Source organism: Musa acuminata, chromosome BXJ3-11 (assembly GCF_036884655.1).
Source record: "Musa acuminata AAA Group cultivar baxijiao chromosome BXJ3-11, Cavendish_Baxijiao_AAA, whole genome shotgun sequence".
NCBI lineage: Eukaryota > Viridiplantae > Streptophyta > Magnoliopsida > Zingiberales > Musaceae > Musa > Musa acuminata.
This window is the reverse complement of record NC_088359.1, coordinates 6303494-6318422: the sequence shown is the minus strand read 5'-3', so window position 1 is coordinate 6318422 and position 14929 is coordinate 6303494. Positions and strand designations below refer to the sequence as shown.

Genomic DNA, 14929 nt, shown 5'->3' with positions numbered 1-14929 from the left:
CAAATGTACCTAATACATTTCCAACGTTGTCAATGTATCAATATCATGTCAGAGAAATTCCAGATACGCCCCCCTCCCCTCCTTAATGTATCAAAGATCATTGTAAGAGAAATTCCATACACCCCACCTTTAACGCAAATCCTTTCTTTCATTCAACCATCACCAGCAGTACAGCCTTCGTCGGTTTCACCAAAGGTAGGATGCGACCGTTGGATTATTCGATCGGACGGCTGCGATGCTCCCTCTCATCCACGCAGTCCCCGCCCTTTCCGTGGCCCCCGCCCCCGTTATCCGGTTTCTTGCCGGCCTCGCTCAGCCTCGGTGATCCGCCAGGTGTTATACTTAACCTGAACCCCGACGTATATCTTCTCCGTACATCCGATATCAACCGTCCGATGCAGATCTTGATGTTGTCGCTGCTTGCACTACTGTGATCAGTGGAATAAACAGGCCGGTTAACATCCCGTCGTGCTAATCGACTCCTTCGATATAAATCCCAAACCTCCTCCTCCCTCTTGACGCACAGCGGCCATGGCCGAGAGCTATCGCCATGTCATCCTCCTCCTCCTCTCCTGCTGCTGCTTCTTTGTCTCCTTCGCTTCGTACCCTGTTGCTCCGAGTGGCTTCGACGGAGTGCGGAAGCTCGTCTTGTGTCTCGCCTCCGCCGGGGTCGACAACTACACGGTCCCGACTGCCGACCCGTTGATCTCGGATACCTCCTTGTACTACCTCTTTCTCAACTTCTCCATCCAAAACCTCCGCTTCGCCCCGCGGCCCGGTCTCGCGCGCCCGGCCGCTATCGTCCTCCCCGGGAATCGCACGCACCTGCGGAGCACCGTCCTGTGCTGCCGCGCCGCCGGATTCGGCGTGCGTATCCGCAGCGGCGGGCACAGCTACGAGGGGTTGTCCTACTCCGAGGATTCCGGAGTCGCAGCGCCGTTTGTGGTCGTCGACCTCATGAGGCTGAACCGGGTCCGTGTCGACCCAGAATCGCGGACCGCGTGGGTCGAGTCGGGAGCGACACTGGGCGAGACGTACCACGCCATCGCGGCGTCGAGCGACTCGCTGGCCTTCTCCGCTGGGTCGTGCCCCACCGTCGGCAGTGGTGGCCACATAGCCGGCGGTGGGTTCGGGTTGCTGTCGAGGAAGTACGGACTGGCGGCCGACAACGTGGTCGACGCAGTCCTGATCGACGCGGACGGCCGGGTCATGGACCGCGAGTCGATGGGGGAGGACATCTTCTGGGCGATCCGCGGCGGCGGCGGCGGCGGGTGGGGGGCGGTCTACGCCTGGCGGATCCAGCTCCTGCCCATCCCCGCCCGGGTCACCGGCTTCATCGTGAACCGCCCCGGGTCGACCCGCCTGGTCGCCGAGCTAGTCCACAAATGGCAGCTCGTCGCGCCGAGCCTCCCCGACGAGTTCTACCTTTCCGCCTTCGTCGGCGCAGGGCTCCCCGAGCTGGACCGCGTCGAGATGTCGGCCACCTTCAAGGGCTTCTACCTCGGCCCGAAATCGGAAGCGGTCTCAATCATGGCACGGTCCTTCCCCGAGTTAGGACTCGTCGACGCGGACTGCCACGAGACGAGTTGGATCGAGTCGGTATTGTTCTTCTCCGGACTCCCCAACGGGAGCACGGTTTCGGATCTCAAGGATCGGATCCTCCGCGGGAAGAAATCCTTCAAGGCCAAATCCGACTTCGTGCGGATCCCGATAAGCAAATCGAATCTCACCCGAGCCTTCGACTTGCTGTCGCAGGAGCCGAAAGCGTACCTTATCATGGACCCGTACGGCGGGGCCATGGCCAGGATCCGGAGCGATCATATACCGTTCCCACACCGGAGCGGGAATCATTACTTGATCCAATACATGATCGAGTGGACATCAGAGGAGGAGGCGAGCAGCGAGCAGCACCTGGAGTGGATCCGCGGGTACTACAACCACATGGGGGATTACGTGTCCAAGGGCCCGAGGGCGGCGTACGTGAACTACTTGGACCTGGATCTGGGGACCAACAGATGGACGGTCGGGATGGGCGATCTCAACGATCGGACGGCTGATGCGAGGTCGTGGGGCGAGAAGTACTTCCTGGCAAACTACGACAGGTTGGTGCGCGCCAAGACGGCCGTCGATCCGTATGACGTGTTCAACAACGCCCAGAGTATTCCGCCCAACTCGTCCGAGCAGAAGGATATGATATCCCGACACATCGCAACTGAGGTGCATATCTCATAACGTGTCGTGATGGAAAGAGACGACGTCGTGAATGAGAGGACAACAGGACACAGTGAGAGCTGCAGCAAGATAGGCATGATGGACCCAAACAAGGAGGCACATGGCAGGAGTCGATTGAGATAGCTAAAAGAAAGAAAGATTCAAGCGTCGGGGATAAGTAGTAGTCAGTTCGATGGTCAATTATGACAATGTTGTTACTGTAAAATTAAATATGTCAAAATCTGCGATATTTTGGGTCAAATAATGACATCAAGTCAGTGCCAATCGTGCTGTTCTTTCTCATGCGTATCTCTGCAATCTGACGCACGCTTGGCTTTCCGCGAGCGCTCGATTGAGCCGTCTTCTCCACGTCACTCCTACATGCGCACATGAATATAATATCAAAAGTTGGCGGAATGTCTAATTAGAAGAAAAGTCGCCTTTTATTATTTTATTAAAACCCTTTTTTAATCACCACTTTTGCCACCTCACAAGTTATTATTTTATTTATTGATTTATATTTTCTTTGAGGCTGATTGGATCGGAGACAGGGTGGAACCTTCGGTGCGTGCCATGGGACCGCAGTCCCCATACGTCAGTCTTGCCCACTGTTGGGCTGAACCGAAAGCCCACCAAGGCGTTTACAGGATCCGACTCGTGATCACAAACAAAGTCAATGTGGTCGGAAGAACCTTATAGTGGCCCATCTACCGTTGGATCCGGGTCGGACGGTCGATAGGGCTCAATAAGCGGACCTGTTTTACATGGTCGGTGGAATTACGTAATGGCCCATCCCACGTCGATCCCGTTACAGGACAAAATACGGTGTCACATCGTAATTTTGTCGTCGGAGGTACGCGGCTTTTTACACGTCATGCGCGCGCTCCTCTTTCTCTCCCTCTCTCTCCTCGCTCCGTACGGTCTTCTCTTTGTCTTCCGCGAGAAGCTTCCCCCTCTTGTGTTTTCTTATCCTTCTTCTTCATTAAGCCCCAAAGCCACAAAGCTTGTTGTGGAGATGTTCTTATAGCGATCGAATGCTTCGGAATCCTTATAGGGTTCTTGATATTTCCGATTGACGTCACTTCTGGGTGGATTTAGTTGTGGTAGAGAGCAGGTGGGGATTTGGACGGCTCGAGGTAGGGTTCCGTAGCTTCGACTTGTGGTGGTGGTAGCCGATGATTCGCCCGGGGAAGCTGCCGGTGGGGTTCCGTTTCCACCCCACGGATGCGGAGCTCGTCAGCCACTACCTCAGGGGTAAGAACACTGGCCGGATCAAGCCCCACGACGATGTCATCCCCGAGATCGACGTCTGCAAGTGCGAACCCTGGGATCTCCCAGGTACTGCCGGATTTTGGCTCCAACTCGGTCGCGGGTACTGGAATTTGTTCTGAAGATTCGAACTTGATGCGTTTCGTGGTGTGCAGGTAAGTCCTTGATCGAGTCGGACGATCCCGAGTGGTTCTTCTTTGCGCCCAGGGACAGGAAGTACCCGAATGGGCTCCGGTCCAAGCGGGCCACCGAGGCTGGGTACTGGAAGGCGACGGGGAAGGACCGCGTCATCCGGTCCAAGGCCACCGCAGCCGCCGCCGCCGCCCCCATCGGCATGAAGAAGACCCTCGTCTTCCATCGCGGCCGCGCTCCCAACGGCGTGCGCACCAACTGGATCATGCACGAGTACCGCACCACCGAGCCGGAATTCGAGGCCGGTGATCAGGTCCGGAGCTCTGCCCTCAGTTCTCCCTTGGCATATGGCCGCTGCTTATTTTATATGATTTGTCTGGGAAAAGAAACGTGCTGGAAAGGTGCTGCTTTTCCTGATTTATTCGAGTATCCCTTGAATAAAGCGTTGATTCCTGACAATGGATGTCAGATTTAAATGATTCTGACTTGTGCATGGAATCAAGAGGATGCTTGTCCTCTGACATAGAGAAATCATTCCAAGAAGAAGCCTATGGACAATGTCATGCACGAAGAATGTGGATTATTTAATGCACCACATGTTATTCTTTTTGCTCGTCATTAAATGTTGTTTGGGAGGCGGTGTTCCTTGTTAGTAGCGGTGTAATGTCATGTAGCATTTGCTGATTGTAGGCTAATTGGATACGATTTAAGATACACACTAGTTGGGCATGGAAGTTGTTACTTTTCTTTTCTTTTTCTTTTGTGAAATCTAGTATTTTGTTTTTAATTGAGTTTACATTTTGTTGACGTGCATATTCAGGTTCTGTTTTTTGTCATTATTTGAGTTCAATATATCACTAGTGACTCCCCATTTTTCACCTTGACACATCTGGTTTCACTTGTGTAATTTGCTCGAGCATGTAGGAACTGGATTTCTTGATATGCTCAGAAAGCAGAGTATTTATGATTACCTCTTAATCGCCAAGCTACCTAGATTTAGAGCACTTCAGCACATAATAAGGAATCTTGTGAATCTTGACAATGTTAAGCGGTGGAGCCTGCATAAACAAATGATAATCTATATAAACTGCTGCTCGTTTTCAACTGGTAAATGGGAAATTCATGTTTTTGTTTTAGCGAGTCACACGCTATAACATGTTTTTTCTTGATAGAATTTGAAGTGGGCAGATGGGCCAATAAAGCTTTTCTTGTATGTCATTGTCAATCCAAACAAACATTGCTATGTGGAAATCTTTAACAATATCCATGTATTGGTTGATGTTTAGGTCGGAGGAGGTTCTATATGTGAAAATTTGTCATTGCGGTGCTGACGCTTAGGCCATCATGTAGCATTTGCTGATTGTAGGCTAATTGGAGACAATTTAAGATACACACTAGTTGGGCATGGAAGTTGTTACTTTTCTTTTCTTTTTCTTTTGTGAAATCTAGTATTTTGTTTTTAATTGAGTTTACATTTTGTTTGACTTGCATATTCAGGTTCTGTTTTTTGTCATTATTTGAGTTCAATATATCACTAGTGACTCCCCATTTTTCACCTTGACACATCTGGTTTCACTTGTGTAATTTGCTCGAGCATGTAGGAACTGGATTTCTTGATATGCTCAGAAAGCAGAGTATTTATGATTACCTCTTAATCGCCAAGCTACCTAGATTTAGAGCACTTCAGCACATAATAAGGAATCTTGTGAATCTTGACAATGTTAAGCGGTGGAGCCTGCATAAACAAATGATAATATATATAAACTGCTGCTCGTTTTCAACTGGTAAATGGGAAATTCATGTTTTTGTTTTAGCGAGTCACACGCTATAACATGTTTTTTCTTGATAGAATTTGAAGTGGGCAGATGGGCCAATAAAGCTTTTCTTGTATGTCATTGTCAATCCAAACAAACATTGCTATGTGGAAATCTTTAACAATATCCATGTATTGGTTGATGTTTAGGTCGGAGGAGGTTCTATATGTGAAAATTTGTCATTGCGGTGCTGACGCTTAGGCCATCATGTAGCATTTGCTGATTGTAGGCTAATTGGAGATGATTTAAGATACACACTAGTTGGGCATGGAAGCTGTTACTTTTCTTTTCTTTTTCTTTTGTGAAATCTAGTATTTTGTTTTTAATTGAGTTTACATTTTGTTGACATGCATATTCAGGTTCTGTTTTTTTTTCATTATTTGAGTTCAATATATCACTAGTGACTCCCCATTTTTCACCTTGACACATCTGGTTTCACTTGTGTAATTTGCTCGAGCATGTAGGAACTGGATTTCTTGATATGCTCAGAAAGAAGAGTTTTTATGATTACCTCTTAATCGCCAAGCTACCTAGATTTAGAGCACTTCATCACATAATAAGGAATCTTGTGAATCTTGACAATGTTAAGCGGTGGAACCTGCATACACAAATGATAATCTATATAAACTGCTGCTCGTTTTCAACTGGTAAATGGGAAATTCATGTTTTTGTTTTAGCAAGTCACACGCTATAACATGTTTTTTCTTGATAGAATTTTAAGTGCGCAGATGGGCCAATAAAGCGTTTCTTGTAGGTCATTGTCAATCCAAACAAACATTGCTATGTGGAAATCTTTAACAGTCCATGTATTGGTTGATGTTTAGGTCGGTGGAGGTTCTATATGTGAAAATTTGTCATTGCAGTGCTGACGCTTAGGCCATCATTTCCCAGTAATTCATGAGAGAAGCCACAAGTGTGCCTTTTTCGTCTGATAGGATTGATATTTTATTGTGCAGCTATGAGGATCTTAAGTAGTTCATTGAGATTGTATATCTGTAACTGACACATATCAAATTTGTCAGGAGCAAAAAAAAATTATGACCTTGTGAATTGCATTTTATTCATTTTGTTTAAAATTCTATGACCTTTCCCTTTTTTGGACTCTAGAGATAGAGTTTCCTGAGATAGTTAAATTTAAACATCACATTAATATGTTGGAAATTGTATTCATTATGCTGGTCTATCTTTCTTTTTACTGTGGTCTGAACTTTGCGGACCTGTTGGATTTAGTTATTTCAGATTATAGTTATATCATGTGGTAATCGAGGCTGCAATATGTATCATGGCTGTGTTTCATGGATATTTATTTTATAATTTGTCAATTGTTCAGGGTGGTTATGTTCTTTATCGCTTATTTAAGAAACCGGAAGAAAACTGTTCAAGCTCCAATATTGATGAAATGGAGCCAGGTGGTTTCTCTCCGACTACAAATAAATACTCCCCGGATGATACCAAATACTTTCCAGATGATACCCAACGGGAAACATATGCTACGGAAGAAATTGGAACTCCACGGAACCATGGATCTCCAAAATCAGATGTACCAGAAGAATCTGAATCGTTAGCTGATCCTGTTGAAAAGCAACCAGATGCTAGCAATAAACGTCTTGCTGATATGCCTGATCATTCAACAAATTACTCTGCACATCCTGATGAGCGTTGCTGCTATTTGGCTCTACATGATCAAGAGGCTGAAGACGGACAGAAGGTGAGTTCTATTGAAGCTTTAGTCGTGCATATGTTATGTTTGATTTTTACCCTTGTTATGAGACAAAGCATGTTACATAAAATCGCAGTTTGACAATCTGCAAGATGTTCTGGACCAGTTATGCGACCCAGGGTGCCAGCCAATAGACTATGATAATTTTCCAAACATCAGTTCTCCGATGTTGCCTTACACAGACTATCCTTTTTTTGGTGATATCAATAATGAATTATTTCCTGTTGATAATGCTGAACAAGATTCTCTGAATGATTACTTGAAAGCAGAGCTCAACAGAGAACGGTGTTCATTAATACAGAGTGCGGCAACTATGCAATCTTCGGATTGGTTATGTGGAACGTCTAATCAGTCTACTAATCCAGCGCCTCAGTTGAACACCGAAAATGCAAGTCTGCCTCCTTATCATGGCCCTGCAGGAGTCTATTCAGTTGTGCCTACTTCACAATCCTTGCAAGGTTTGTTTAATAGCACGGAGAACACAAGCAACCGGGAGACTGTTGCTGGAGATGGTAATAACTTTGAGGAGATTGGAATCGAGATCAGATCTCGTGGGCTCCAGCTACTTCCAAATCCAGATGATGTATCTACAACTCAGGGAACTGCAGCAAGAAGGATTCATTTGCAAAGTCCAGTCGCAAACATGCCTTTGCCTAGTTTTGATGGTGAATTTAACATCAGTAAATGCGATCACAAAAACAGGGAGGCAACATTAAAGGAATTGCAGGTATTATGTTCTGATAGCAGAAAAGAATCGGCTTTGGTGAAATATAAAATGCACAACATGGGGAGAGGTACCAATATTGGCACTCGGCAAGTACACCACCCTCCAATTGCAAACAAATCTGCAAAAATGGGTACAGCAGCAAGAGGAATCCGTTTGCGACGCGGATGCAAAGTTAAGTTACTTTTCAGTACGAAACATAAATCAAGCAGTTGTGAAAGCCACAAACACATGGTGGCAATTATGAAGGTGATGAATTATCTTTAATCATTACTCATAAACAAATAAAAGTATGCTGATGTTTTTCTTTTCTGGAATCACTTACAGACCACAGACCATTTTCTGCAGGCAGTTGTGCATGCAATTAACGTCACGGCTGAAGTTAGGAAGATTCTCGGGTCCACTCTTCTGGACAAACTTGACAAGTTATTAGTTCATGGTAAGGAAGAGGGAACACCTAATCTCGTCTGTTCTCATTTTGGTGATTCTGTGAACATGTTTGCTTTTTCACATGCAGATAGAACACCACCGGACTCTTCAGATGCCTATGAACTTTCTAAACCTGTGTTGAGGAAGAGAACAAAACCGACGATTGGCCATGAGAATACGTCTAAAGGCTTCCCTGCTTGGCCAAAGCCACCAAGAGGCCACCCCGTTGATCGGTATGTGACTTGGTTGATTCTTTCGGTGGTCCTTTTGCCTTTGTGTCTCGGGATAATTCTTTTGGTGGTCCTTTTACCTTTATGTCTCGGGATACAATGGAGCATGATCCGTCTAAGTATTTGATATATTATGGTCCTGTGTATTATCACTTCCACAAGGCTTCTTTCTTCTTGATAGGTTAAGTGGGTATGCATGTACTCAGAAGTAGGGGTTTCAGATGCTTTGTACTTGTGCCGTCACTCCCTTCTCTCTCTTGTACATGTAAGTCTCTTCTTCCTTTTTTTCTTTCCATGACTATTCTCATGATTAAGCTGTAACAGTAGTGCCTAACTGACTGGTTTGTCTGCTGCTATTAGTTAGTACATCAAGACTTTCTTTTTAGTATGTTTTACTCTTATTTTGTCGGCTTTCGTTATGGACTTACTGTTTAGGGGCATATTTTGTGAAAACAAGTTCATAGACAACATCGTAACGGCGATTAATAGCCACTATTTAGATTAGATCGTGCATATGTTGTTTGATTGTTTTTGGCACTGTATAAATGATAAGGACTCGTCTCTACGTACGTATCCCTCATTACTCTCTGTAGGCGTGTTATTTATATATATATATATATATATATATATATATATATATATAGAGAGAGAGAGAGAGAGAGAGTCGTCTCCCACCAGTCCATTTTCCTCATCCAAACCTTCCCTTGCAGTATCAGCACTAATACCTCTCCTACCTCAATTTCGCAGCTCACTCCCGTGGCCCGTCTACGTCGGCCACTTCGTCGACCACATCAAGCTTGCCGTCTCCATGGCGCTCTTCTACCTTGGCCTCAGCTCCTCTTGCGAGGACTACTTCGTCTACCCGCTGCAGCTCGCCGTCTCCATGGCCCTCTTCTACCTCGGCCTCAGCTCCTCCTACGAGGACTACTTCATCTTCCCGCTGCAGCTCGCCGACCTGCCCTCCTCCCTGCCTCTTCTATTAACCCCGCCTTCCGTCATCAAGGCCAGCCTCCCCGTCGTGAGGTTCTCCAGCCTCGGGACGAGCTCGCTCCAAGGAGGAGACGACGCCATCTGCGCGGTGTGCCTGGGGCGCCTGGAAGCGAGGCACGAGGTCAGGGAGCTCGGCAACTGCCCTCACGTCTTCCACAAGAGGTGCATCGATAAGTGGGTGGACATCGGGCAGGTCACCTGCCCACTGTGCCGAGCTCAGCTGCTGCCCATGGGAAGGGACGAGGAGGATCGATGGATTGGCTGCTGATCCCTCAGCATCATGAAGCACCTTCCGGACGTGGTAATTCGACTCACCGGTGAAGCTATCATTTGCTCTCTACTTGGCTGTTCAAATAATGGTGTAATTAATTGTACATGGAAAGAAAAAAGGAAAAAAAAAAAGGTTGATAATAGTCGGATTGGCGAAAGGCAGTAAGTAACAAAGAGATGTTGGTGGTTAACTTTGGCCTCACTCCAAACTGTTCTTCTAGCTCTCGTCTTCTTCACCATGTTGTAGTCATGGTTTGGGTCTCAAACTATATTACTTTCCAGTTTCATTCAGGAGGGGAAGAAGTGAATAAAAAGAAGGAAAGGGCTATTTGTTCTTTTCAGTACTGGATTTGTTGGAAATGATCTCCTCCTTCACCACGGCTAGCGGTGGACAAGCACAGCAAGAACTTGCATGTGATCACCTACCCGACAAGCCAAAAGGCTGGTCCATCATATAGACAATCTCCATTAATGTCTAGCTACTACCACAAGAAGACCTCGAGGAGGTTGGATTAGTTGGTGGATCTCATCAATGGAGGACTTAGATGTTGTGTTGCTATCGAAAAAGATGTAGGCAAATGCTTCCACATCCACTGTACCCAATGCATGTTTCCATCGGATCCGTAGATCGTCATGGATCATCCACTCATCACGACTTACAATTAAAGCTTGAAAATGATATATACATGTATAGTAGCATGATTTTAGATCGTCCACTCATCGCGATTTACAATTAAAGCTTGAAAATGATATACACATGCATAGTGGCATGATTATAGTAAAGCCATAGTTTGCTTGATGTGACCGTTGATTCATCCGAATTAGTCATCTATTTTATTCGACAACCATGTGTTAATATGGAGGAAGGATGTTAACTTGAAGGTTTGACAATTGATTCATCAAAGTGTCTTCGATGCTAAACCTCTATTTAAAAGCTATAAGATGATCTGCTAATATGATAGACGATGAGGACGTTGAGTGCCAACATGGACATTGGTTGTGGTGTAGAACATGTTCTTGAGCCTTTTTAGGTATATCAAACATATGTCGAATCTCGGATTTTGACGAGGAAACCAATTGATAGTGTTTGTGATCTAATATGCGTTTAAGTAACGTAGGGCTAACGTCAATAAAAAAAGGTAAATTGATTAAAGCAGGGGGAATCAGGCATTGGGCCGGAGCAAACATGTCAGAAGATTGAACGTCGGGCCGGAGGAACGGTCGACGTATCAGCATAAGGCTTCAGGCCATAAATTCGGGAATCGGGCCAAGAAGATCGAACATTGCGCTAAGAAGATCAGATGTTACGAGAAGACAATATACCGATTGAGCAATACACCAAAGGAGAGGACGATGTGTCGAAGGATCAGACGAAGCGTTGGAAGAACCAATGACATGCCAGACAACATAGGATTCGCTTGAAATCAATTATGTGTAGATTAAGTTAATTTAGAGTCTAATTGAGTCAGTTTAGCATGTAATTAGACCAACTTGATTAGGGGTTAACTGGGCCCAAAATAGTACTATTTTGGGCCAAGAGAAAGGCCCATTCAGTGACCCAAGTTTGGGATGTGTTGGGCCAAGAGAAAGGCCCAAATAGTGACCAAACAGGTGAAACCGTCATGACACAATCTTCGAGAGACTGTCAGGCAATGGTACCGCCCAGCACAGACGATGGTACCACCCGTACCTAGGAAACCCGGGATGAGACATTTTTAAAATACCCCTCTCATCCTAGGTTAACATACACAAGAATTGAGAGTGAAAAAGAAAGAAAACATTATTGTAATCTTGTGTGAACTCCTCTCAAAGATCTAAGCGTTAGTATAGTTTGAAAGAAGAGTAAGTGGGGGTGTAAATATTCTCTCCTAAGCCTGTAAAAGGAGAATAGAGTTGTAAGAAGGAGGCTGATAATCGCCTATTAAAGGAAGATTGTTAGTGGATGTCGATAGCCTTGATGAAAGAGGAATCGGTGGAGTAGATGTATATCACGACGATCGAACCATTATAACTCGATTTGTATTTACTTTTTACAATTTATATTTACTGTAAACTGTCCTTCTTTACTTGCTTTACAACTCAATTGGAAGAGATAACCTCTTAAAAAAAAGATGCTAACTAATTTAGCTAATAATAATTTTGATATTTCATCGTAATTTTGATCAGCCGTATCAAATGAAAACTTGCATACTTTATGATCAATCGAAGATAACCACATAAAGAGAATTTGGGTGCAGAAGCTGATTGAATTGGAAAGGGGCATCATTCTCTCTCAGTCTCATTAAACCAAAGTTAGAATCTTACAAGCAGTAGTCAGCAAGCAAAAATTTTGCTGGCAAGTCAGAAGAAAGACAGCAGAGATCACATACAAAAGTCAATTCATAACAGTATGTAGGGTTCGATTCTTCCTTCTTTATCTCTCAATCCTCCAATCCAACCGAGAACTACTTCAGAACAGGTTTCAGATTCTTCAAGCGGCAGTCCGAAATCCACACTTCTTCTCCAAACATGTTGGATACACTCTTGTTGTCCCCAAGAAATCTGCTCGGCAAACTCCAATCAATCCAAAGCCAATCCACATCCATCACTGCTCTCTCAAGCCTCATTACCAATCAAGACCGTGCGAGGGAAAGAAGAAGGCACGTCTGTCTTATTGCATTCAACTCCGTGTTTGCAGATTTAGCATCACCTCTGTACACTTGCAGCTCTTTCACCGATCGCTTCTGCAGCTACGAGGAAGGCAGCTGAAGTGGGCTCAGTGCGTACACCGGCGGCAGCGAGAGGGAGTAACAGTCGTCTTCATCGTGATGGAAAGGGGCGTCGGAATTGGCGAGCGGGGCGCGGCACAAGGGGCAGGTGCACTGCCCGTGCGCCAACCACCGGTCGACGCACTGCCGGTGGAAGACGTGGCGGCAATTGACCATCCGCCGGACCTCGTCGGCGCCCTCGAACTCATAGAGGCAGACGGCGCAGCCCTCGGGCAAGCACTGTCCGCCGTCCTGCTCGGCGAGTAGGTCCTCGAACTGGACCACCGGCAAGCTCTCCTGGATCACCTCAGCTGCAAGCAAGTGAAGACTGGTTTGGTGGTGGCGGTGGCGGTGCATGTCTGCGTCATGCCACTGGGTTTCAGACTCTAGCAGGCTGCCGAGGCCGAGGGAGTAGAAGACCAAGTTGATGAGCCTTCTGAGGTGGGCCAAGAGGAAGAACAGGGGGAGGAAGAGCTTAGGGAGCTCAGGGTAGCCAACGGGGAACCCCATTTCAGAGCTGAGGAAGCCAAAGTGTATGCAGTGGAAGAGGTCGGGAACAGAGGCTGAGGTATATAGAGATGGAACTTGGAAGAGCTCGGGGAGATGTCAATGCCCTCAAGCAAAGGTGGGAGCAAAGCTGCAAAAGAATCTACAGCTAATAGGGGCTTGGTGGGGTTGGGGGGGTGGGGGGGCGGGGCGGGGCGTTGCAGAGGGGCTGCACTTGCCTTCTTTTCCTCCTCCCTGTGGCTGTGTCTGGGAAAAAGCTGGTGGATTGGTCTTTTTATACAGGGAGGAGAGGGAGCTGAGGCTGTCCCCCATCCCCTTGTGGACATGTGATTTTTTATCTCTCGGAATGCATTGGTGCGAGCGATGAGCTTTTTTGGAGCTGTAAATTATGCTCGTCCTTCCATTTCTCCCAATTTCTGTATGTCTTCTTTTCTTGTTTCTGCAACTGTTCAGAGATTGACTGACTCTCATCTTTGCCATGGGGGATCAAATGCGATCGACTCTCATCTCTTGCATCTCTCACGGTTCATCGTGTGCTCTCCCCGGTAGCAGGACGAGTTCTCACACTCGATCTGTCCTTCGCGGTCGTGATGAGCAAAAGCTGATGACCATGATCTGTCTACCACGTTCCTCCATCAGCAGTGCTTCTGCTTTAGGTACAGTTGATGGAGTCAAAGGTGGAGGAAGACTAGCAGTACTGATGGCAGCAGCAACGAGAGAGCTGTGCAGCGAGATGCATGCATTACATGAAAACGACGGGGTGCCGGCCAGACCAATCCAACATCAGTCCGTAACGCATCCCACCACTGGATGAGGGGCGCTGCATGCGTCGGCAGGTGGTGGTGGTGGTGGTGGACATGGGGGAGACAGGAGTTACTAGTCTTTGTTCTGGATTGGGGAGTGGAGACATCGCGCCACTTGCTCCTCCTTTGTCTTTTGCCACCGTCGGCCAATAAAGCAGCAGCCACGGCGCCCGGAATCGGACGAGCTGTCTCCCCCTCCCGCCTGTCCCATGCATTGCCAAAGTCCAAAGCACGGTCCCCCGCGAGTGAAGGTGACGATGAACTCAACACGCAGCGCCTGTCCCACCACAAGTTTCCTTTACGAATTGGCTCGCTTTTGATGCCCCATGCATGGTCACTGCAGCTTTGTCTTTTGGAATGAGTACAAGCGAGGCGGAATGGTCCCAACGAGGAAGAAGGAATGAGAATACACCATCAAATCTCTCTCAAATGCTGAGATTATTATTCTCCCCAATTCGTTCACCTTGTCCGCGACCACCATACATCCTCGATGGCATATCCAAATCTACGACTTCTACTCGTGTGTTCCACTAGATGGGATCAATCTGATCCACACTCACACCACCAATGTCGGTTGACTTTGACTCGATTCCCAAAACCGGTATATATATATATATATATATATATATATATATATATATATATCTTTGTGCCTGATTTCAGAGTCTGGTTGATGTTTGATCATTCAGATTCAAAGCATGATGAGATATCGTTTGATGACAAAATGGAAATAACAACACAAAAGGGGGATAACATCAAGTTGGGTCTTGGGATTAAAAGCTGAATACTTGCAACCATGGACCATGGACATATGACCTATCATTGCAATCATTGTGTGCTTGTGGTTTGAAGGCTGTAAAGTACTATTCTAATCCATTGGTTGTCAAAGCTGCATTGGTTCCAAGTGAATGGGCTTGAAATTATGACCCACATCTTGCAAAAAGGTTGTAAAGATAGAAAGTGATATTCCGATATAAGGAGAGGAGGAAAACAAATTCTTCATAAACCATATTAATTTTTGACTTTACTGAACTCTATCTAATTAAGTTGTACTGTGATTGATATCTTCTCTCTTCAATCTCT

General features: G+C 46.3%; 3 protein-coding genes across 5 annotated transcripts; 2 read left to right on the top strand and 1 right to left on the bottom strand.

The window, feature by feature from the left end:
• Positions 1–297: 297 nt before the first annotated feature.
• Positions 298–2470, top strand: LOC135652194 (berberine bridge enzyme-like D-2). Its single transcript, XM_065172980.1, has one exon. The coding sequence runs from the start codon at positions 532–534 to the stop codon at positions 2230–2232; it is 1701 nt and encodes a 566-aa protein (XP_065029052.1). The 5' UTR covers positions 298–531; the 3' UTR covers positions 2233–2470.
• Positions 2471–3118: 648 nt separating this feature from the next.
• LOC103970661 (uncharacterized) lies at positions 3119–10130 on the top strand. 3 transcript variants are annotated; one of them, XR_001976343.2, is made up of 8 exons: positions 3119–3549; positions 3636–3925; positions 6757–7134; positions 7223–8119; positions 8198–8309; positions 8388–8532; positions 8711–8794; positions 9277–9416. XR_001976343.2 is itself a non-coding variant. In XM_065174224.1 (7 exons), the coding sequence occupies exons 1-7, from the start codon at positions 3387–3389 to the stop codon at positions 9785–9787; spliced, it is 2475 nt and encodes an 824-aa protein (XP_065030296.1). In that variant the 5' UTR covers positions 3120–3386; the 3' UTR covers positions 9788–10130. The 3 variants fall into 3 exon arrangements, 2 of the variants coding, with proteins under 2 accessions (XP_065030296.1, XP_065030295.1); XM_065174224.1 differs by lacking the exon at positions 8711–8794 and having other exon boundaries at positions 3120–3549; positions 8219–8309; positions 9277–10130; XM_065174223.1 differs by lacking the exon at positions 8711–8794 and having other exon boundaries at positions 3120–3549; positions 9277–10130.
• A 1903-nt stretch (positions 10131–12033) lies between these two features.
• On the bottom strand, positions 12034–14043 carry LOC135652903 (brassinosteroid-responsive RING protein 1-like). The gene has a single exon (XM_065174225.1). The coding sequence runs from the start codon at positions 13044–13046 to the stop codon at positions 12519–12521; it is 528 nt and encodes a 175-aa protein (XP_065030297.1). The 5' UTR covers positions 13047–14043; the 3' UTR covers positions 12034–12518.
• Between the last annotated feature and the right edge of the window lie 886 nt (positions 14044–14929).